Source organism: Pygoscelis adeliae, unplaced genomic scaffold (assembly GCF_000699105.1).
Source record: "Pygoscelis adeliae isolate BGI_AS28 unplaced genomic scaffold, ASM69910v1 Scaffold121, whole genome shotgun sequence".
In the NCBI taxonomy this organism is placed as follows: Eukaryota; Metazoa; Chordata; class Aves; order Sphenisciformes; family Spheniscidae; genus Pygoscelis; species Pygoscelis adeliae.
This window is the reverse complement of record NW_008824359.1, coordinates 3,114,264-3,138,244: the sequence shown is the minus strand read 5'-3', so window position 1 is coordinate 3,138,244 and position 23,981 is coordinate 3,114,264. Positions and strand designations below refer to the sequence as shown.

Genomic DNA, 23,981 nt, shown 5'->3' with positions numbered 1-23,981 from the left:
CTTCCCATTCTCTTTTCATGGTCAGGAACAAGGATTTTCCAAATCCCAGAGAATTTTCTGTTTGCTTCACATTAAAGTGGAGAAAGAGAAGAGAGGACAGCTAGAAAACAGCGGGGCACCGGTACATGCACAGCAGAGAAATGTGCACGTGCTTGCAGAAAGACACCAGCTGTGAATCCTTCTATAAACGGTGCAAGGGAATGGCATTGTCTTGGTACATTTTCAAAGAGGAAAGGCAAATATATATGTGATCCATGCAAATATATCTTAATTGGTCATGGTGTCAAACTCTCCCTTTAAATTTAATCTAATGAGTGTTTCACTGAGCTGTCAGCAATCTCCAGTAGCCTCCAGGCACTAATGAGTTAGATCAAGGTGTCAATGCTTTTGGCATTAACCTCAATTAGGAGGAGTTAGGGTGATCACCGAATGAGGGGTCAGCCATTCATTGCTGAGACATTCCTCTGGCTATAGCCTGCAGTCTCCTGCATGAAAGGGGCTGGCAGACTGGCTGCCTACTGCCTTCTCAGTAAAGAAGACTCATACGTGGCAACATTACTGTTAATTACTATATTTGAAACCTGTGCAGGTCTTGACAGGCATGGAGAATCAACAGTAACCCTATTTAATGAGGTTATTCAATGAGGTTCCCAGGTAAAAGAGTAGCCTGTGACAATAAAATGGTGAATATCTACCACTTATTCATGGCCAGAACTTTTAAAAGAACACCGTCAAGGGATTCAGTACAACAAAGAAAAAAAAGGCTGGACAGCAGGGTTATGCTTACAGAAGAAAAATCACCGTATAGATAACCCATGTAACTTTAATTCTGCTCCATTTATCTCTCTCCAGACTTCCTGAAAGATTTCCTTTACATAAATTACATTCAGATGTCATCTTGCACAATCATTCTCAGGTAGATCTGCTTTTCTGGGGTGAAATCATGGATGGATCACAACTGCTTTCAAGGCTGTGTCCTCCCTATTCAAGCGGGGAGGTCTCAGGACAGCCAGGCAGACCCCCAGATCCACCCCCAGCCTGAAATCAGTTCTCCAGTTTGTAGATTGCTGTTCAACCCCAAGGACATGTGCATATTTATGCCAGAGGAGATCAGTCAATGAGCAAATCTGTTTAGAAACCTCAAAGGTTTGCCAGCCACCATAAAATCTTGGTTACATTACAGTTTAGCATTCCAGTTATTACAATAGAAACTCTGGATCCCTTCTAAAACATTTCTTAAATTTCTAAATTTCTAAAATATATGGATAATACCAGAATGAAAAAAAGTCCCACCTGCCTCCTTCCCATCCTTGCCATCACCCACTCCACCATGACAGTCCGACCGTTCTTCCCTGCATCCAGCCATGACTGTAACTCCAGCAGCCCCTAGCCAGGAGCAGCACGGACCCCGAGCAAAATGACCTGCAGCAGCCCCTTACACTCAATGTGAACCTCGCAGCGAACCCCTGATGCACTCCCCTGTGACTTTTAGACCGTGGTCCTTATCAACTAAAACAAAACCAAAAAAATAGAGATAAAAGGAATAAAGGCCTCAGGTGCACACACCTTGTGAACAGTGGGGGTCAGGGGTTGCAGAGTACTTTAGCTAACTCTTTATGGCACTCTTCTTTTTTTCCATAGTAGAAGCTCTATATGTTTCCCAGTAATGGCAGAGATGGAGGACCACAGCAGCAGGCTTGCAAACCTTGCCTAATTGTAAGGCGGCACTTGTCTTACAGCTCATTCTGCTTAGGATCATCGTAAAAGTTGTCCTTTGAACTCCCTTTCTGCTTCCTCCAGCCCATTCTTCCTTCCTCCCCATCCCCAAGGCAATGATTTTTATCTCCAGGTCTCCATTTCTTCTCTGCAAGAATCAAAGGGCTTTCAAGCCCTTCCCTTGAGGTGACAGCATTACCTGCTCCTCCTCTACCTGAAATGCAGAGCTCTGCTTCCTCAGAATATTTATTTGCCCTAATCTATGTCAGACACAGGCTCATTCTGCCCTGGTAATGAAGAGTTGCTGTGTCTGGGCCAGCCAGGCCAGACGTGTTCGGACTCTTCTGGATGTGTGATTCAAAACAAGCTACAGTGAGTTGTACAGTAAGCAAAGAGCAACAGGAGCAGCATAATGATTACCTAATTTACCAAGCTCCATCTTAAAACTAATCAGGCCGTTTGTGCCTTTTCTAATTACCAGCTAAATTTGTTCCTGGCCATGTCACTCACATTTCACATTGTTGTGTGATCACTAACGTTAAACCTAAACAGCTCTTTGCCTCTATAGCATACTCCTCCTTGATGTAAGATGGCAGAGTTACTATAGTCTCTGTTATTAGCAGGTACCTCCAAGTCCATTAGTAAAGCGTGTACACCACTCACTTTAGCATGGGTCAGCAAAAGAGATGGCATCTTGCCCTTGCCCTCAGGTAATCCATGATCTCCCACAGATCTGTGCCATGAATCCGAATTATATGAGTCTTGCTGACTGAGGGGTTTCCTTCTTTGCTTCTCTCTAAGATCCAGGAAACCGCATCCACAAAAAATTGTTAAGACATAACCAAAGAAGACAAAGTCACAGCCTCAGAAGTTGGAAAATGTCAGCCTTAAGTTCTGTGCTTACCCATCGTGGTGCAGTCTTTAGTTACACTGCCACATGACTTTTTAACAGGTTCTGTGAAGTATGAGTATTTCTGAAAGTGAGGTCTAAGTTTCTGAAAGGAGGAACAAGCTCCTTGGTTTTCCTTCCCCTGGATGGAAATGTGTAAAAGGCTGAAAGGAGGTTTAACAAGTCCATTCGCTTGCAGGAATAGGCAACAGATGGTACACCACCACTGAAAATCTACTCTGCCCCCTCTCCCATACCAGTCCCTGAGTGTCTACAACAAATCTGACCTGGAGAACAAAAGACCAAAAGAATAAAAACCTGAAAGCCAGTCAAAGAAGACAGCAAAGGTATCGACCCCATCCTAGCTCCTAGAAACATCAAGAGAATTTATAAAGGTGAAATGTAGAAAGTGGACCTCAATCCCATGCAAATCCAATTAACAGGAAAATCATTCTCCAAACCCAAGTCTGGAGACTGATAAAACCCTGAGCTGGAGTGCAAGACATCGAGCGGCTATTTGAGAACTTTTTCAGCACTAACACTCCTGTCTGGCTACAGGTAATTTCTCAAGGTTCAGAGGAAGAAATCCCCCTTAAGAACTTAAATAAGCATCACGTTCATCTCTGACGTGGATAAATCTATGATAATTGGAGATCCAGTCAAACAGTGGGAGTGGAAACCAATAAATGTAAGGAGAAAACACTGCTATTATCATTATCATGTAGCAGTGATAATTTTGATCAAAAAGAATATTTGCGTAAGAACATGGTGGTTGAAAGCCATCTAAAAAGGTGCAGGTATCTGCATTGTAGAGGTCCTACATGTAGATAACAATATCTCAGCTAAGCACCAGAAGGTCCCTTTATAGTCAGTACAGGAGAACTGTCGCTGCAAATATGCACTTCATCTCTTTCAGGCACCTACTTTAGGATGAGATGATTTGTGCCTCAAAAGCAGCTGTTTCTCTCCATTACTTGTAAAAGGAATTTTTCTCAGATGGGAATGTCTACACTATAAATCTCTATGGCTTATGTGTCCACACTTGGTCAGATGAATCCCACTTCATGAATTTTTCATTATTGCAGTCATTACATGAGGACTGGATAGCTTTTTAAAAAATACACTACAGCTTGAAGAGAAGCATAGGATTGATACAAAAATTACTGGACAAACTTCTATTATCTTAGGAAAATAAGACAGAGGATTTGAACAGATGTCCCAAACCACCTCTGAACCCAGTGTCTTGACATTGAAAGTAGCCACATACTGGAATTATATTATATCATTATTCTGTTCTTTATTTATTTGGTACGTCAAACTATGTGGCCATGAGTTTTAAATCTACATGTTTGTGAGTTCTGCTTTACAGTATGACACAAGAATCACAGTTAAACAGACATTATCAAACATTATACATTCAGATTAACATCCCTAGAGCTAGGTTGCCGAAAATGTTTACTTGTTTGTAAACATCCATTTTATTTCAACTTTTGAAGAAAGGAAGTCTGCATTATACATTCTGTGTCTCTCTTTCTCTAGCAAGTCCCTGTCTGCATCACCGTGTTTCAAAAGGTTCTAAAAGGCTTTTGTTTTTTTCTTGGAATCTGGAATTTCTCCTTTTCTATTTTTTGCAGATTTTGGACATTGCTTTTCATAGCAACAGAAAGCATTTTTGCAGTGATAAAAATACATTTTCTACATTCGTGAATTCATAAATTTTAAGAGCAAAAGGGACCATTACATTCATCCAGCCTCAGGCGTTGATAGATTTACTGCACAGGAGCTAATGGACTAGAGCACAGACCCTTTGAGATGACAGGAGAGAATTTGTGCAGCTCTTCAGCCTCATCACCATCATGAGGGCAACCACCTCAGAGCTCTCTTGTCTAACACAGACCCTGCCTGTAGTCCAACTTGACAGAATATTTATTTAAACACAACATTTTGGAGAAAGCCAGACTGCTTTCCCAAATACCCAGAGAAAGCAAAGGTCAGCACACCCCCATCACCCCAGAGCATCTCTACCACCTCTCATTGACCCCATTTGGTCTCCCAGCAGCATCAGACACCTCAAAACAGTAGCTGCTGTCCCTGCGCTCATGCTTTATCCTTGACCTGCCGGGTTCTCCCCTCGGGATGTGAAGCCCTTGGCCTCTGGGACTCAGCTTATTGCCTCATAAAGCAGGATGGCAAGATTATTAATGTGGCAGAACTGCAGGATTTTCCAAGCAATTTATGAGTTACCATGGCAGTTCATTAGCTCTTCAGTCCAATGACTCCTTTCCATCGAGCATGAATCAAGCAGGAGGCACACACACATCTAAACACACGATGGATACTCACATCAAAAATACATCCAAGGCCATATTTCCTCCATTTTGTCCAACGTATGTCTAACAAAGGCACTAAAAATCACCAGTTATCAGGATCGATAGCCAACCCACAGAAACACGCCTAGACACAAAGAAATTCACAATCCCCCTTTTTTTTTTTTCCCTCATCAGGCCATTTCTGACCAATGCCTGTATTTAAAGAATAGCAGGTACTTAACAGAGGGTTTGCATTTACAGCCTCCATCAACTGCACAGGGAGGCAGGTCTGGCGGTCGGGACAGTAGGCACTCTGGATTGCTCCCTTCTCTTGACTTTCAGTGCTAAGAATAAGGTTTCTCTTTACACACAGGCAAGCCCCTCATCCCCACTCAGGGAAGTATTTGAGAAAATATTTAACTTTCATGGTATTTATGCATGGGTCTTAAAATAAAGCACACACTTAAACACTTCCTTGAATCCAAGTGGCATTAGGCGTGTGAAAAAAAAATTCAACATAATGTTTTAATACATTGCTGAGTTAAGTCTTCAGTAGAGGCCAAAAAAACAAGTCTAGCATACTAGAGAGGAAAGAGATCTAGAGAATTAAAGGGAGTCTTTGAGGTAATAAGTGGACAATTAAGAAAATGGAAAAGGTCAGGAACATAGTAGCTTTTATCAGTAAGTACAGAACCACAGCAGTAATGACACTAGCAAGCTACCCGCAGATATTACAAATACAATGCTTTATACCAAAGAAAGACAGAGAGACATGGAGATAGAAGACCGGGGTGAGGCAGGGAGAGAAACAGAAAGAAAGGGAGAAAGACTTCTGTTAAGTCTTCATTGCACTATTTTTCTCAGTTGCACTAATAATTTCTTATTTGCTGTTATCCTCTAAGAGTTTCAGGGTATTTTAAAGAAAAGGCAGAGCTAAAATTTTATGTCTGCCTTTAGTCACAGCTGCCACAGTCAGAAAACAACCCCACCACGCGTTATGCGGTTTCCCAGAATTAACTTGCCTTTTCTTTTTTAAAAAAAAATAACTAATGTATTTATTAATGCAGTAAAGGGACCTACATACTGGAAAATCCCACCATCCGCACCGTCCCCTTAGCTAAATCTGGCTTTGGGCCAAAATTTAGTATTTCAGTTCCTGCCAAGGTTTGGGTTTGGAATGTTTTTACATTGGAGGATTTTTCATCTGTTTCCTTGGCTGGGCTAATGGGACCCTAACGCACACAAGAGATCTCTATCACGTCGGGCTGCCGGTTACTCGCTTGTTTCAATCATCTTGTATGTACATGGTAACTTGTAGCATTTCCCTCTCAGCTAAGTGATGCCAATAGGCGTTTAACGCAAGGTGCAAAGCGATATAACTGCTGACTTGAGACACTCCCACTGGCTGGAGTAATTACAACAAATTATTTAAAAAAATACAGCTGGGCAAAAAGTTAGAGGACACCTTTACTTGAAACCAGATTCATCAACAAAATCGTGCATGTCTGGCAGGAATTCTCATGTCCAATAAAACATGGAGGCTGGAGGAATGAACCTCCAAGAAATTTGGCTTGAAGAAAGCAAAGCCATTGCCTCATCCATTGACCTCTTGGAGATCCGGGATAGGGCTCATCTCCTGCTGTCAAGTCAGAGAAGAACAGTCTGTATGTACTGACCTGAGAGACTCTTGCAGATGTTCTCCTGCCAGGGCTGGGAGATAAGTCACCTCACTAGCTGTTCAGTAGTCATTGCTCTACACAGCCAACACTAGCATTAATGCCTGTCACAAAGTCCACCTCAGCAAAAGGGCCGTGATTTCTGGTAACAACACATGAGTTTTCAATTAATATTACCTTTTGTCACCTCATAAATTACTCCCTCAACAGATTTTTTTTCATGAATTGCTATCAGCAGAAGACATATTTTTCTCTTTCCAGCCCTCCCCATGCTTTAGCACCAAAAGCAGATTTCAGCTGCCCTGTCCCCATAATTACTGAAGTTTCTCACATCGGAAATGTCTGCGTGAAGGCCCCCCTACCCACGCTGCCACGTCCACCAGTATGCTTGCTCTCACTACCTCTTCTGAAGCAGCACAGTGGGTCGGTAACGGTGATCAAGGACACATCGCAGTTTTTGTCACAGGTGAGACCAGTGACCTGGTCCAAACTGCAGAACCATGGCAGGACACTTCTGCCGCACCCTGGCAGCTGGGGAGTGACAGAGAAGAGCAGACTGACTGTACTGCTTGATCTCAGAGAGCGACCAAGTCACCCATTTGAAGCAGCAATGAGAAAGGCTGAACTGATGCTCAGAGAAACCCATTTTGTACACCCATCACGTTTCCCGAGCTGTGCCAGGCTTACCCTGCGACTTTCACTGCTCTCCAGTGAATGACAGCACAGCCGCATCCTGCGCTCCAGGGATCAAGTGTTTCCAACTACAGGAGGCGGGGAACAGGGATACGTATCTAGATACAGGTCACAGGAAAGCGCACCCAAACCAAAAGGGACAACAGTCACTTTTACCAGTCAAAGCCTGTCCCCTTTCACTCCCACGGGTTTTGTGAAAGTAGGAGAACACCATACCAGGAGCAATAATGCATGCAGCTGTATGGAAACCTGAAACAGAGGTATCCAACAGGAGATTTTCTACACTGCAATTGTTCCCTAAATCATAAGAACATCAAATTGCTTGGTTTTATCATTTCTTTTAAAAGAATGCCAGGATTTACTTCTGTCCAGCACAAGCACATGGGACTGGAATTTGATTTCTTGTTTATTTGGTTTTCGTATTTTGAAGGATTTTGCTGTTTGAGGGAAGAAATATGTGTCTGATGATCACAAAATCCAGCTCAGAGACATGTCTGAGATCATGGTTTTGAGAAGGAGCCATGGCCACCTTCAAAGGATGAGGCAGGTTTCACCCACTAAAAAGCAAAACATGCCATTTTGTGCTCTCAGGCGTGACTCATTTCCTGATGTAGATAGGCTATGACTAGGAAAGTTAAGGTCAGATTAAGAGATCATTAATGCCTTTTGTAGTGGACTTTGGGACCAGGACCACAATGCCAGAATAAGGCTGCGGAGGCCTTTGAAGGAGGTAGCCTCTTGGAAACACATCATGGGGCTCTGTTTGGTTTGTCCCTGGATTTTTGAGTTATGAAGCTCCTGTTTCACTGCATTTCTTTGGTTTCCATCAAATCCCCATGAGGATAAGCTTCTCTCCAGTCTCTTTACAAGAAAAGTGATATGACATCACCACCTTCCTGGTTAGAAAATTCACAAGGCTTTGCATGGATAGCCTTGCTACTTCTTGTTACATCATTTCAAGCAAAAACAAAGAAACCAAGAGAAAAAAAATTCGACCTTCCTGCCACGCCTGCCAAATGAAACAACAGCCAGACAGGAGCTCAGAGCCTGATGCTCCTGCATTTCTCTCTCTGCTCTTCAAGGTGCTGTACATCAGCCATGCTACAGCAACTATACAAAACACCATAGTGACTCCATCTCAAATACCATCTATCAGATTCAGCATGCCGCAGTTACGCAAGGAGATTGACCCATAGACCTGTTGTCTGAAGACACAGCCAGCATCTCCTCTTCTACATGCTCAGTCATCTACTCAGCAGATTCAAAATAGCACCATAATTTCCTCTCCCAGGTGGATGTAGAAAGGAACGGATAGAGAGTCTGAACTGATCCTAGCAACAACTATAAGCAAAACCCTCAAGCAAATATTTTCAAATATATCACCTACAAATGACCAAAATGTCATCGCTGGAAGAAGACAGACCTGATGTTGTTTTCATAACACAGAGCTCAGAGAGGAACATTTTTTTCTCTGCTGCAAAATAAGATGACTAGTCAAGTAGGAGTACCGTGTCTGCTCAACACTATGACTTAAGCTCCCAACTGAGAGCTCCAACTGTTTATTTTTTTTTCAAATAACAATATTTTGTTAGAAAAATGTTGCAATGTTCACCTGAAGATTTTGGGAGTGATTTTCTACTAATGCCGTGGATGAGCATGGATTGGTGATTGTCTTATTCTACTGTACAAAATGAAATACAGAACAAAGTAATAAGGATCCTACTGATAACCACAACTTTGCTGCAGTCAAATGAAACAGCAGGATGCTAACATTCAGGATGTAAGCATCCACTGAGTGGATTGATTTCACCACGATTTTCCTGCCTTGCAGAGGCAGTGTTGAATGGGTTAACGAAATATCATTTCCATGTTTTCTGCTTTTTCTATCAAGCCAATGAGTAGAAAAAGAGACAGAATTAAATCACTCAGGTGATCCACAGAGCTTTCCCTCGTTGACCAAATAAGAATCACCATAAGTCAACTGGGAGTTCAACAACTTTTTATGTACAAGTCTTGTTCTTCACACACCACTGTTCATCAAACACATACCCCAATGAGACTTAAAGTAAGAGAATTTCGTGGCTCACCACAGGTGTAGATGACATTAAGATGCTTCCGGATGCCTGGGTAACAAGGATCTCCAAATTCATAGGTGCTGGCATATATGCTGCAGCTTCTTTTCCCATGACAGCGCTTGATCATGAGTTGGAGAGCAGTAGCCGACTGACACTCTAAAAGAGGAAAAGGATATCTATTGGTGAATATTTATCCATTCACATCAGAAATTGCCTAAAAAAATTTACCAGATGCAGACTGTGAGAGCACATACATATGAGCTTTCCATGAGTATTTAAAAATCTTTTTGTTTACATGGGAAGGTGTATCTGACTCTCAAACACCTCTAATAAATTGTAAATTCATGAAAGGAAATTACCAAAAAGAACAGTGAAGAATCGGAAATCCCTATACTTCCGTAGAACGTAGGCTGCAAATAAAAGATGGCTTGTTTTCAACGGGAAAAGGCTATCCATAATAAAAATAATTCCTTCTCACCTGGCATTTATTCTATAAATGTCTGAAAGGTCTCTAAGACAGGTATCAGTATCTTCACTTTAATAGATGGAGAAACAGTCATAGAAAAGTAAAAAGACATACAGCAGCAAATCAGTGCAGACCATGGAATAAGATCTTAGGAATCTCAATCCAATGTATTTAACCAGAAACACTACAAGCTTCCCCATAAACTAAGAGACTGTCATAGGAACAGAAAACACGTTAATACTACAGTTATAGTATTCACATGGAGTTCCTGTAGATTTATTTAGCTGTCTGATAATGCAATTTATCATAGTAACATGCAGAGTTATTAGCAAATTCCCACCTCGTGGGTGTAAGGGAGATAGATGGACATTGTGATCATGTTCGGGAAAGGGTAAAACTCTGATTTGATTTGGTTGTGTTGACTTTTTCCAGGTTTTTCTTGTTTCGTTTTGAGAGGAAGAGATAGGGAGAGTTTGGGTAGGCTTTTTTAGCCTTTGTAATGTCCAGGAGAGTTGTCTCAAGTCACCATCTCTGGCCCCCTTCTGCAGACAGAGGTGATCAGTGTCCCTGTCTGCTCGTAGATGTGTTGTATTTCTAAGAAGTCTAATGAGGGTTACTATGAGGTCAAATAATTATAATGTTACCATCTACCATCTAAGTAGAAATATTCCTTGTTAAGGAATTAAGTGTGTTTATACCATGCAAGTAGAAATGTTTGTCATATCAGGAATTTAGAATATGGAAAGCTCTAAAAGTAAATATTTTCCCAAGTATTATTTTCTATCAGATGGTTTGAGCCTGTTTTCTCAGCTAAGGTGAAAATGATTTGTACAGACAAGCTCTCCAACTTTTACGTGCTAGACTGATAGTTTGCTTTCACTGTCCAGCCAGGGCCAAGCACAAGGGGAAGTTGACAAGAAGACGTTTCTTCAACATTAAGCTGTTGCTAAAAGCAACAGGAAAGCTACAGAGAAAGGAATACAAACCTCTTTTGGTCACTAATCAGGAGGCAGGGAAAGGGAAAATGAACCCCAGCACAACAACAAAAGCCATGAGAGACACGGGAAAGCCACAGAAAACTAAGCCTGGAGGACAACATGTCTTTTTTCTCAAATCAAAGGCAGCATTTTATTTTACATGCTACAAATGACAAAAGAACAGAGCCCCGTGTGAGCATTTTCATACTGACCACCCAAACTTCCTTAGGGGATTTTTGATCCAGTGAGTGTCAGAGGTTCCAGTGGAAACATCTGGCATGCAGCAATCCTGCTTTATTGGCTTTTTGTCAAATGTCCAGTTAGAGAAACTCATCAAATCTAAGCACTGCACAGGATTTCACGGAGGGCGCCTATTCTTTTTATTTGTTATTGTTCTCATGCAAAACAGACAGCATCCAACAGCTGTCCGTTGGAGGCCTTGCCCCCTGGCACAGGAGCACACTATCTCCGCGGGAGGGTGGGGAATTACCCATTACTGGTCCTGTGAGAGCCATGACAAGTCTTTTGCAAACATTGTCACCAGAGGTGGTCAGCCTTTGGGACGCTCCTCGTGTGGGAATGAGCGGTAACAAACTACAGACTCTGCCCTTCACCTTAACAAACTGGACTGACTCTTCAGGTGCCAGATCTGTAGATTCAGCACGTTGAAAACGCTTCTAGGAGTTTTTATGTGTCATATACCCTCACACTAACATCACCACGTTTTCTAGCCATCATCAGGCATGTCTTGGTATCAACGACCTCCTTCCTCCCACACAGTTCTGAGCAGGCTACGGTCTCCATCCATACTGACTTTAGCAGCAGCATCTGCGCTAGGAAACCAAACAGGGTTCGAATCCAGGCACACCGTTATCCCCCTTGTTTAAGTGCTACCCTGTTCCTTAGAATGATTTTGCCAACTAGCATTACCCCAAACAGGTAATACAGGCTGAGATATAACAGGGCTAGTCCTAAACGCCAATTTGCAGAAGGCAGACCCAGATATTTTGGATGGAAAGTAGAAGAGCAGGAGTTTGTGGTAGAGGGTTAAGTTGCATGGACATGAGGTCAGCCAGCCACAGAGCCAGGCAGCAGGCTCTTTCTCACTGTATTCAGTACAGAGTGGCTGATGTGTACACAGTAGGAGAGCACAATCCTGATGCTACCTTTATCAGGTAGTAGCTGCATTTTTTTTTCCCCCAGGAGAGGACAGCCTTGCCCATGCTACCCACTGAAAACAACATGCCATACTGCCTACAGGCAGCTGTGGGACCTTGCTCTAGCCCCTTCACCAGCTCCACTACCAATGCAGATGTAGCTTGAGTTATAAGAGCCTCTTCTATGTAGCTCCATCTGCCAGAGCAGGTCCTAACACTGCAATCCCTACTTGTATTTTAACAGTGCCCAGATCCAGCCTACACTGGCTACATGTTCACTGGTAAATGAAAACTTACGGTGGCCCATTCCGGGGCCCTGAGGCCAACTGTGGTGGAACAACCTACATCCATGCTATTAAATACTCTTATCCTTCAAAATAGAGTGGTGATACCCAGTCCCTGTCCTATAACCAACCTCAAACCATCTTCTGGACTGTCTAGGAGTGTGAGCTGGGCCAAGGCAACGACCCATGCCATGGACCATGCTACAGTTTAACAGTACAGAAGATCTATTTCCAGTACCTGTTGCCCAGGCCCTGGTACTGCCAGTTTACCAGCATACATGTAGCCCTAGACACCCAGCTTCTTCGGGCACAAACCCGGCCTCCGTATTCACAAATATCAGTAGTGAAATCCTCAACTATCCAATTGGCCAGGCTGCTCCAGCTCAACCTACACTAGCCAAAATGAGCAGAAAAGCAGAAGAGACTCAATATGCTCCAATTACAGACAGGGATGAAATCCCCTAGCATAGAAAGTAAGGCACCGAGATTTTAAAAACCTCTTTTACATGGACATTTTGCAAACCTTAATATTGAAACTATATCCAGGAAAAAAGTCACCTGTTGGGACTGCAGCACATAAACCATACAATAATTTAGCTGGAAGCAATAGCTGGAGCCTATCCAGTCCAACCTCCTGCTCAAAGCACAGCCAGCTTTGATGTTACATCAGGTTGCTCAGGAATTTGCCCAGGCAAGTTTTGAAAATCTCCATAGATAAATATTCCCCAAACTCCTTGGGCACCTGTTCCAGGGCTAAACCACTCTCCAGGTGAAGAATTTTTTCCTTGTATCTAATCAGATTTCCATTGCTGCAACTTGTGTTCATTGCTTTTGGTGTTTGTTTGGGTTTTTTCTGTGCGTTTCCAAGAACAGTCTTCTGTAGAACCACCTATTAGATAGCAGAAAACAGCAATAAGATCCCACCCTGAGCTTTCTCTTCTTGAGACTGAACAAACCCAAGTCTCTCAGCATTTCCCCATATGCTGTGTGCTCCAGCCCCCTGACCAGCTTGGTGGCCCTTCACTGGACTTGCTCCAGTTTTTCAACATATCTCTTTATCTGGGGAGCCCCAGACTGGACACTCCAGTACTCCAGTTAAGTGGAGTACTGGAATGCCAAATAGACTGAATAAACCCTCTCCTTGATGTGCTTACAATATTCTTACTAACAAAGTCCAGCATCCACTTAGCCACCATTGCCACAAGACCACACCACTGACTCATGTTCAACTTCTTGTCCCCCAAGACCCATTGGTCCTTTTTTTGCAGAGCTGCTTTCTAACCAGCTGGTCTCTAGCCTGTGCTGTTGCAGAGGGTTATTCAGGTGCAGAACTTTGCACTTGCCTTTGTTGAACTTCACAAAGTTTCATAAGGTTTCTCCAGCTCCCTGAGGTTCCTCGAGGTCCCTCCCCCCTGCTGTAACAACTGTCCTGTCCAATTTGGTACCACCTACATACTCCATCCCATTATCCAGGTCATTACTGAAGATGTTAAGCAATATTGATCTCTGACTTCTTTTAAGTGGCTACCAGTTTGACTTCAACATAGCATTGTGGAGGTTTCTTGTAGTACTCCATTTCCTTGGCTCTTGTAGCAAACAGCCACAATTTAGGCAAGTCTTTACAGTTGCCACTGACCTCCAAACCCTAATGAGCACCAAAATCTGGTGAATGCAGGAGTGGCAGAAAGTCATCTGAGGTACCCACATTACAAGATCCAGCTAAACTCTACTGACAACACCAGGCTCCCACATGGTAAATCCAAACACTCTTCTCATTTTCCCCATGGTAAGGCCTAAGCCATTCTCTTGGAAACAGTCATATTCTTCCAGCCCTGAAAAAAATAAATGGACTCTATGGACAAAACTTGACAAAGTGTTCCCTTCAAAGACTTCCTTTTGGTCACAACAGTGAATTTTCCCTGTTTTTCTCTCCACACAATTTCTAAGCACAAATGCCTTGTGCATTCCTGTAAATGCCAGGGCAAGCAGCCAGCAGTACTTTGAGGGAGGGCTACACCGATACTGGAATTAGCTTGGTCTCCCCTCTTGGTTTTTTTGATCTGTCAACATGTTCGTCCTCCACATAACACATTGAACTGAAAAATGTAAAAGCAGCAATCAAAACCTGTAAATGGGCCCATCTCCCTTATACACTTCAAAGGATTTGTGATAAGGAGGTCATTTAGCTGGATGCCAAAATGTCATATTCAAGCATCTTTATTCCCTCACTAACTGGCACTGAAGATGTCAATAATACATTTGAGACATGACTGAGTGATAGATGAGGATACAGCACCCTCATAAATCACAGTCACCACCATGTCATTCAGAGCTCTAGAAGTGACAACATGGTATTTTCTTTCACCCCCATGTCTCAGGAGTATAAAAACACTCAACATCACTCCTGTTGGCTGTTATGAAGCGCATGTAGGTAATTTAACTTCCAAATGTAAAAAAGTCCTTAGGGAGCTGGGTTGAAGTGAGATCTCCAAGTATATTAGTACCTCTTCAGGAGGTACTTCCAGGTCAGAAGTCTTCACCTCCAGGTGTCCATTCCCACAAGCTCAGAGAGGCAAGAAAAGAGAAGCTCTCTTATCCATAAATCATGCAGTTAGCCTCTCAAAAAGATGCAAGGAAGCCAAGCCCAGCAGTGTGGTAGAGCAGAGTTGCGCTATAGTTCCCTTCAGCTGGCCAAATTCACATTTTCCAGGTCTTCAGAAGTGGGAGATTAGACATGGCAGTCTTATTGCACCGGATGGCATGCTCATTCAGGGCAACATCTCCTTTCTTTTGCTGCTTGTTTGCTTGCTAAATGCAAACTGCAGATGTTATATGAACCACCACCACCATCAGTGACAAACAAGTGACCCCATGTGTCAGAGATATGGGAAGGACTCTCACAAATACCAACACCGTATCACTAAGTCTGAGGTAAGTACCGCTAAGCAGAGCCAGGCCCCTGCCAAGAACCTTTTAAAGCCCACAAAGCTCAAATCCCACAGCAGAGCAATAAAAACCGCTTTAAGGCCTCACAGATGATAGAGAGCCCACTTACACAGGTTGGGTCAGAGTTACCCTCGGCTTTCATTAGTCTTGGATTGCTTCGGTACGCTGCCAAAGAGCAAATGAGAATCCTGGCTATGGTGAAACTTTCACATGTGAAAGTGTTTAAAGATATCAGCTGTGCTTTTGGAATATGGTATTTTAAACTAAAGTTTGGGTTTAGGGGAGAGTGGGATCAGTTCACTTTATCCTCTTTGCTCCTGGCCCCGCTTTCTAGAAGTTGCACATCCCTCCAGCCTTGCTCCTGGTACAAGGGGAACTCCCTTTCACAGGATCACCCCACAAATGCAGACTGCTGGCTAGTTTCATTTCACAACTCTTAGTCTAAGCCCTCAGTAGGTAATTCATCTTACCAGTTGCATTTAGTATGATAATACTCCCTGACCTACTATCTTTATCAGCCCATCCTCTGACAGGGTAAAAACCTAAATCAGATGGCAACAAAGCCACGCTGGAGGATTTTACGAGCTGCAGCTTGCAGACAGCATTGGCTTTAAAACTGGAATCAGTCTCAGTGATGTAATGTCCATACCATCAAACTCACCACAATGAATGGGTTTTAGTCAGTTTAAGGCTGCTTCCCAGCATGACTATTTCTTTATTACCTCTTCCTGGTGAAAAAAAGAAATTGGAGCCAATGCCTATTAATCACATCCGTTACTTTGGTTACTCACTGTTACTTGTTTTTCTCCAATAAGGGTGACACATCCAAATCTGAAATCCAAGCCATATGGTGCTGCTTTTGATTGCAAAACCTATCTGGGTTTGAAAGAATGTTTCCAAACAGTTTAATTTTTGTATTACGGTAACTCTTAGATGCTCTGGTGGAGATCGGAGCCTCTTCCAAGGCAGCAGTCATCACAGATGGATCCACAAACAGATTTAGACACCTAGTTTTTAGATGGGTGACTAATCCCACAATGAAGTTGGGCATATGCCAGATGCTCAAGAACATCTGTGCATCTATTAACCTCATGATCAGACTCACCTGCCACATCCACATTGAGCCTGCAAAGGCAGGTTCCAGCACAGATGAGGCAAGCTGTCCAGAGCAAGCAGGACCGTGTGCACCTGAATGCGTGAACATGTTAGCATGCCGTAAGGCTGTCAGGTAGTGGTTTTCCACAGGCTGTCCATGGATCTGGAAAGGCAGCAGGGCATGGAGCACATCCCAATATCAACACGTGTGCACTTAAAACAAAGAAAAATAGAGCCTGAGAGGAAATCTCCACCCACTTGTCAGAGGATGCACTCTCTGAGTCCGTGAATTTAGCAAAAAAAATTGGAGCACTCATCTACTTTTTCAACCAACAAGGTATAAGACCTTGAAGTATCAAAAGGACCAAACAATTGGCTGTAATTAAAGGCTTCAGAAAGAGAATCACTGCCTAAAATACTATTTCCAGCAGTGCATGTGAGGTAAGTGATTAGGAACTGGAACAGGACTGGTGGTGCCTGATCAAGAGACAAATTCTGTGGCACACTTTGGCTCACTGTAAAGACATTAGGAGCAGAACTACATCTGGAATTAAAACAGTCAGCAGAGCCACAGCTTTCCTTGCTATCTGTGGAGGAGCAGGTGAAAGGAATGAACTAAGATAAATATTCCCTTGAGGGAAGTAATTTACAAAACAAGTGACAGCTCTAGGAGGAAAATCCTCCCAAGCAGAGGACAGGATTTTTCTCCGAAACATGCAGCATGATGTCTTGCTACAGAATGAAACAGGAAAAGTTACTTACTGAGACCTATGAAGCAGGGAGGACAGAATGAAAGATGGAAGATGCAGAAGTCTATTAACTAAGAGGAGGGAAATTTAGTTCCTGCGAAGAAAGCTGACAGATGTCTGAATCAGTGCTGTGGTTACCTACTCATCTGCCAAAAGAGAAAGCAAACTTCGATGGAATGGCAAAAAGGACGTAAGCAGGAAGAAAGTAACTCCAGTCTTGCAGGTGAGACAGCTGCCTAAATTCCTTCACATTTTACCTAGGAGTGACTCAAAACCTCCCCATTCTGCAAGAGAATCTCTATCATAAACAGAAGGGAATGAAGTTCTCCTGCTCTTGGACAGTTTCTCATTTATTTTAAAGATGCTCCATTAGCTGTGGTTGATACGAAGTTCAGCTCCTTCATAAAGCAACAGCTGCTGGAGGTGTCTGAGCCTCTGCTTCAGCTGCTAAATTAGACAAAATTAGCCATCCTAGCAGCCTTTGAAGGATGCCTTCATAGAGTATTGATGAGCCAGTCTGCACCATGTGCAGTCTATCAAATCCCAGGCATTTTCAGCTTAGCCCATGCCCGTTAAGTTTTATGTTCTCTTTAAAAGCCAGTGCAGAAGACAGTTAATAGACGGGCTTTGTCCACTTTCTCTCTACAGTAAGCAGCCTGGGAAGGTAATTTGTTTATCAGTGTCACACGGTTTCAGACGGGGGCAACATAAATACACTGGATTTCTCTTCCTTGTCGTGGCACACAAGCCTCTATAGAGGACACAAGAAGTGAGTTGGGTTTAGAACCACAGGGAGTGTGGAAGACAAGAGGGAGAAAACCAAACTACAGATACTTAGCCCTTGAGACCAACCAATGTGAAGACCAACCAATGAAAACAAAATACTACCCTTAAACAAGAAAAGATGCAGAAACAGATGTGTAAAGAGGAAAGCTCAGGAGCAGAGACCCAAAACAATTAAAAGGCTGCTGGTTTGGAAGCCAGAACAGAACAGGCCTCAGAAAACCTGCACAGTCAATCTGTTCCAAGCACAAGAAAACCCTCTTCAAGTAGGGAAATAAAAGAAATTAATTCATTAGAAAAGATTTTTCTAATGGGCTCAGGAGAATTTTTGCTTGATAAGCCACTGAGCTGTGGAAAAGGGTTTGCAGTCAGGACTGGTGGGGAAGTATCACTGGGGCTTTGGCCCACACATTAGCTCTGGTTTCCCAGGTCCCAGCTTCCCGGCTGTGGTACGAGCACTCTCTGATGCTGTGCAGAACAGAGTCAGAGAAATGCTCCAACGTCTCATGGTCAACGTTGAGGCCAAGAAGAGTCTACCTCCCCCACAACAGCATCAGTCCCAGCATGATGTTTCTTTTTCTGTGAGCTTTTATGTTTGAGGGACTTTCCATTTGGTTTTTGCTTTGGCAGTGCTGGGTACTTTGGTATCATGTTGAGCTGGGTTTCTGATATAAATTGCTATCATCATTATTACAAATAGCAGCAGGGAACTTCACGCTGGTGCAGCTGGATATAGCATCTATGTCTTGCACAATGTCACTGAAAACAGCTGGCTAAAAAAGAAAGCTACGTCCAAACATTAGAAGGATCTGCAGAGGCAGCCAGCTTTGCATTAAAAAGTACGTTTTAATGAAAGAGAGAGAAAAATTACTCACCACACACTTCATAAAACTTTGGAAACTTCAGCAGTAGGCCAGAAAAGAGAAAATTATCTTAAAAGAAACTAATCACATCTAGAGACTGCAACTGAAGGATCGATTGCAGGTTTAATTACAAATGCTATAGTTACATTTAGAAACACTTGGTGTAACATGAACTCAAATCATCTTATCACCTTTGTATCTGGAACCAGAACTCATATAAAACATGTGAGGTTCCAGTTTTGCAGGGACTGACTCAGAGTGTGCAAAGTTGAGCAAATTAATAACGTTTTGCAGGTTTGGGAGCTAAAGTGAGAATTTGAGGACAGCTTCAAACTTGGCTCCAAGAAGTCTCAGAGAACAAAGCGGTTTTGTTCTGGCAATGACAGTAAAATTTTATTATTTAGTTTGCAGCAGAGAAGAGTTGATTGTGGGCTGTAAGGCATTCAAAATAAAAAGCAAAGAAGCTGACAGCTTTTGCTTCACTCGGTAGAAGTTAGGGATGGTGCATTCAATGCATCTACTGCTCTGTGAAGTCCCTGAGTTCATTTGTCCTTCCCATTCATTACAGCCCAACAAAAGCATTTTCCTGAACATGGGTATAGCTCAACAAGTGCCTAGGCCTAGGCTGAAGCAACCTCTGAATTTCAGAAGCTGTGGGACTGGCCCACTTTTTTTAAGAGATTACCCAGCTGACACAATCTGCAAGTCACTTCTTGCCCTTGGTTCCTAAAATAAAGCATGGTGTGCTTGCAAACTCACAGGTTTCACATTACCTTTGTTTCTCAAGCTCAGCGTTCACCGTCGTGGCAATTTTGTAATATTCTTGAGTGACATCTGAATTATTTTAAGAGGAACTTTATCAGTTCTGAACAAGTTACACTGGTTTTCATTCAGAGTAACTCCATGGAAATAAATTGAGATGCTATAGATTTAAATCTCTTAAATTCTGCCCTCTTATTGTTAGGATTATATTCTGGATTTGCTTTTAACTAATCATCGGGCAATGGGCATCTTTTATAAAATCAGCTACTGAAGAAGTTGATACAACTGATACAAATATCCGCTTTACTTCCTCAAATATACCAATAGCATCACAGAGCCTGCTAGTGTTATTTAAATTACTACTTTCAGAATTTGTATTTACAACCACTGCATGGGGTCATACTCCACTGAAAACAACTTTTTTAAAACCAAGTTGAACCTTGGCCTTGAGAAAGATCTTGCCCAGAAGCAAATTTGAATGGATTTTTTCATTTTTTTAAAAAACAGCAATTGTGTGAATATAAAAACAACTTCATATAAATCATTTTTTATGACTCTATGGAATCCAACAATAGTTTGAGTTTTCTAGATCCAGCTGTAAAGTGATTTTAATTACCTCCTAGTGTTTTGAGACAAAAAGTGAAACACACAAAGTATCTAAAATTAAAAAACAACTTTCTGAAAGCAGGCTTTGTCCCACTTTAACTTAGGGTTCTAAATGGGAATTTCATTTCAGTTTAAATTTAATAAGGTATTATATGTGAATTAAACAGCAACTGATATTTATTTAGCCTTCAAACTTGGATGGGTTTTATTACAAAAAACCCCCAAACTTTGTGGGTTTTATTACACACAAACAGATTGGCCTCTAAAAACATGTTCTTAATCATGAGCTATACACATAATAAAGTAGTTTCTGCACTGAATGTAAATCAACTATACATAGAGTCGCACCTACAGGCAGGCGTGCTCTGGAAGCCTGGTGTGCGCATTAGAGAGGAACGACCCGGTCTGACTCCCTCCCACGCCTGTGCTCATCCCACAGACCCAGCCTTGCAGCCGTTTTAAAGGCCGTCATCTCCCATACGGTGAAATCAGGATGTAGCATTTCAGCCACAAGCACCCGGATCCGCTGAAGGACGGCCGTGCTACATGGCATTATCTGATCAGCACAGATTTCAGTGGATACCCCGTCTCCTCCTGCCGCCCCGGTCCCCCGATGCCTCCCCCATCAGTGCCAGGGGTTACTACCCCTCATCGCTCCAGCTCCACAGTTTGGAGGCCTTTTACTTTTAAGTATTTCACTTAAGACCAAGATTAGAACACAGCCACAAACTTGTACTGATGGAAACACAGGGTGGAAAATGGTCATGGACGGTGAAGCGGAAGAGAGCCAGAAATGCACAGCTGGAGGTGCAGCAGTCTCTTAAAACCAGCTCTTGTGTTGGCAGGGACAGAACACGTACCATGGAATAAAATGGATTTTTTTTTACTGCATGTATTTCATACTTATTCACATGCTAGGTCTGATCACAGATAAACAAACTAGAAGGGTCCATTATTTATATGGTGTAATAAATATTTATATGAGGGATTGTGAAGGCTCTGGTTTAAGTCATATATACATCTGCATTAAGAGGTGGAAATCAAAACAAACTGGGTTGGATCACCTTCTGTCACCGCATTAAAATGAAAAATACTAGGGAATGAGCACCTAAAGCACAGGCTCCTTTGCTGAACTCATTCCTCCACTCTTTCGCTATCAGATCCAATGAGTTAGAGAGCACCACTGACCATCTGAGTTTCCTCAGGGCTTTGTAAACACATCCATTCTCCCCCTACAAAGGCACAGGAGAGCACTCATATGTTAAGTGACAAGGACACTTCACGTCTCAGCAGACTGCTCAGCCACACACCACGACCCAAAGCTGAGCATTGGAGACAGAGTTCCCACGATCTTGTGCTGACTCTGAAACCAAGCCCAGATTCCTTCTACCCAGATGAGGAGCGAAATTGCTGTGGGCTCTTTATATTCATGATGGAGAGAGACAGGGTCCTTGAGAAGGAGACCTGGATCCTGATGTTAGAGGTCAGCTGAACATGTCCATCTCATTCCCTGTGGTTCAGGAGGGTAGCTACTGCAAAAATGTACATGTGAACGTCAGGTGCACTGAATATGATCAAGGATATCACTCCACTAAATGATGAAAAGAGTAGTTGTTTTACATTCAAGTTCTTCCTCCTCAGTCTCCTAATTAGACCACTACCTTGCGCTCAGATACGAGTAGGAAAAGGCCATTTTTCAAATTGGCTTCTCTTGGTATAAACAAGTCACTCAGAGCTGCAGGCAGAGGCAGCTGTAAACAGCATGATAAAGGGGCAAAGGGCTCACTGGGCTGAGGGATATTAATGGTTTGCTGCTTGCAAATAACCCTTTCCCCAGAGACCTCCTTATGCTCTGCGTATTGTCTCTGCACATGCTGGCAGCAAAGTGGAGGCTTTATTAAAAGAGTTACAAATAAGGTCAAATTCCTTTAGGAGCTTTTCAAAGTTCCCAAGGCATTCAAGGAAGGGTCCAGCTGTTTGCAGGGGTTTCCCATTACGGTCAGAGGCACAAGTTTCAGCATGTTTCCAGTTAAAAGGGGATCCTGGCAGATTTTAACATGACAGGGGTAGGATGGAGTTCTTCACAATAACTTTCCCTTCACAGATGCTAAGCACATTTGTATAGACGTTAGACAGAGAGAAAGCATGCGTCTGGCATGGCATGGTGTATGAAGTCTGACTTGGGAATCTTACATCACCCAAAAGCAGCAGAACGATGGCTGGGTTATGCAGGTGTTAAAGGGCTGCAACGTCACGATACCTCAGATCCCTCCACCTGAGCACCTAACGTACCTCATGTCTCTGCAGAATCCAAGAAACTCACCGTTAGTGGACTTTATCTCCTCAACACTCCTACAGGAGTACAAGATCTTGTTTTTCAAGGCAGAAACAACACAAATTAAAGTATTTGTTCCCTTACCTTATGGCAGAGTCAGAAATATATACAATGCTCTATTAGGCCACTCCTCCTCCCTATCTTAGACCTCAGTTCTTTAAAAGCCTTATCTGTAGAAGCTGTAGATTTCTAAATTCAACCCAAATGTGCATTTGGTTCACAGAAAAAATGGAATAAAATTTTCTGAACTGTTTTTCACTAGGAGAGGAAGAAAAGATACCCTTCCCCACCTTTGGGGCAAGTATGAGTTCTTCACTCATCAAGTAACTCATGCTGCCTGGATAAAAATAATCACTGCAAACTTGTCCAGGACCTACTTCCCAGGAAGAGGCCCTTTGCCAAGGCTCAGACTTGACACAATTCATCAGTCCCGTGAAATTCAAACAGAATAAATCTTCCACGTGCAGAACATAGCTGGGTTCTGCCTTACAGGAACTGGATGCTGCTGCAAAGTCTGAGTCATATGGTCATATTTGTAAGATCAGCTTGTTGCGAATGTCTGGGATGAAAGGCTGTCACGGAGCAGCCCTCCCCATATCACAGGACTGTGGAAACGTGCAGGGAAACGTTCTCTAGGTAGAGAGAGCTTTGATTTATAAGCCGTGATGTTTTCACCTGCTCCTGAAGGAACAGAGTTGCCTGCTGGGCTAGGCAGGCCCATGGCAGGAATACAGTTTCTGGCGCAGGTTGGGGGACCCTGCACACCGCTCCCACGATTGCTAGTGGCAGCTGGGAGCACAAACCCCTCACTTCAGTGCTGTGAATGACAGAGGACTACTATTTCTTGCAGCGTGCCATGGGGAAGCACGGTGTGAATATGCTTTTTGCTGATTTGGGTTGCAGATGGATCCTACAGCGGTTTCTCCTGTGGGGCCAGGAGAGGAGTGATAACCACAGCCACAACTCACCTTCCCTTTCCTGCATCACTAGAGCTCTGTCCCGTTGGGTCAGCTCGAACAAATAGATGAAAGGAAGGTCACGATAAGCAGAGACTGCCTGTAGCACTGGCAGCATCACGCCGAGGTGATCAGCGAGCTGTTGCTGAACACACTAGCAGACCTGGACAAACTATCTCAAATATAGCTGGGATTTGAGGGACGGAGCATGGTGAGTTGAAAGATCACCTGCTCACTCACATTTTTTTTAGTTAAGCTCACACACACCCCCTCCACTCAGGATTTCAGCATGCAGGGGAACATCAGCATCGACAGCTATACTCTCTGTCTTGCACCCTACACACATAGTGCCCAAATGCCTGGGAAAACCTGGGGAAGGCATTGCTCCATGGTGAGTGCCTCACCTCTCATCCCCAGCCCTGCAGGGCACGCAGCCAGCCACTGTTCCAGAGACATTTCCCACCCTCCCTTTGCTGTTATGCAGGCAGGACATACCTACCTGCTCAGCACCCCAGCAGCATCAGGCTGACTTAACAGATACTTGAGACCCCAGCAACTCCAAACATGCAGATATTTGTTCCTGTCCAACAACTCAGTCATTTTTAGCATCAGTTCACAGCTAGAAACCTTGCACTGGATTTCAG

General features: G+C 43.1%; 1 protein-coding gene across 1 annotated transcript in view; it reads right to left on the bottom strand.

Moving 5' to 3' along the window:
- EVA1A (eva-1 homolog A (C. elegans)) overlaps positions 1–23,981 on the bottom strand; it is a 214,306-nt gene that overhangs the window by 97,091 nt on the left and 93,234 nt on the right. The window contains exon 5 of the mRNA XM_009319661.1: positions 9,371–9,514. Coding sequence (XP_009317936.1) covers positions 9,371–9,514 — 144 coding nt within the window. The remainder of the gene's footprint in view (positions 1–9,370; positions 9,515–23,981) is intronic.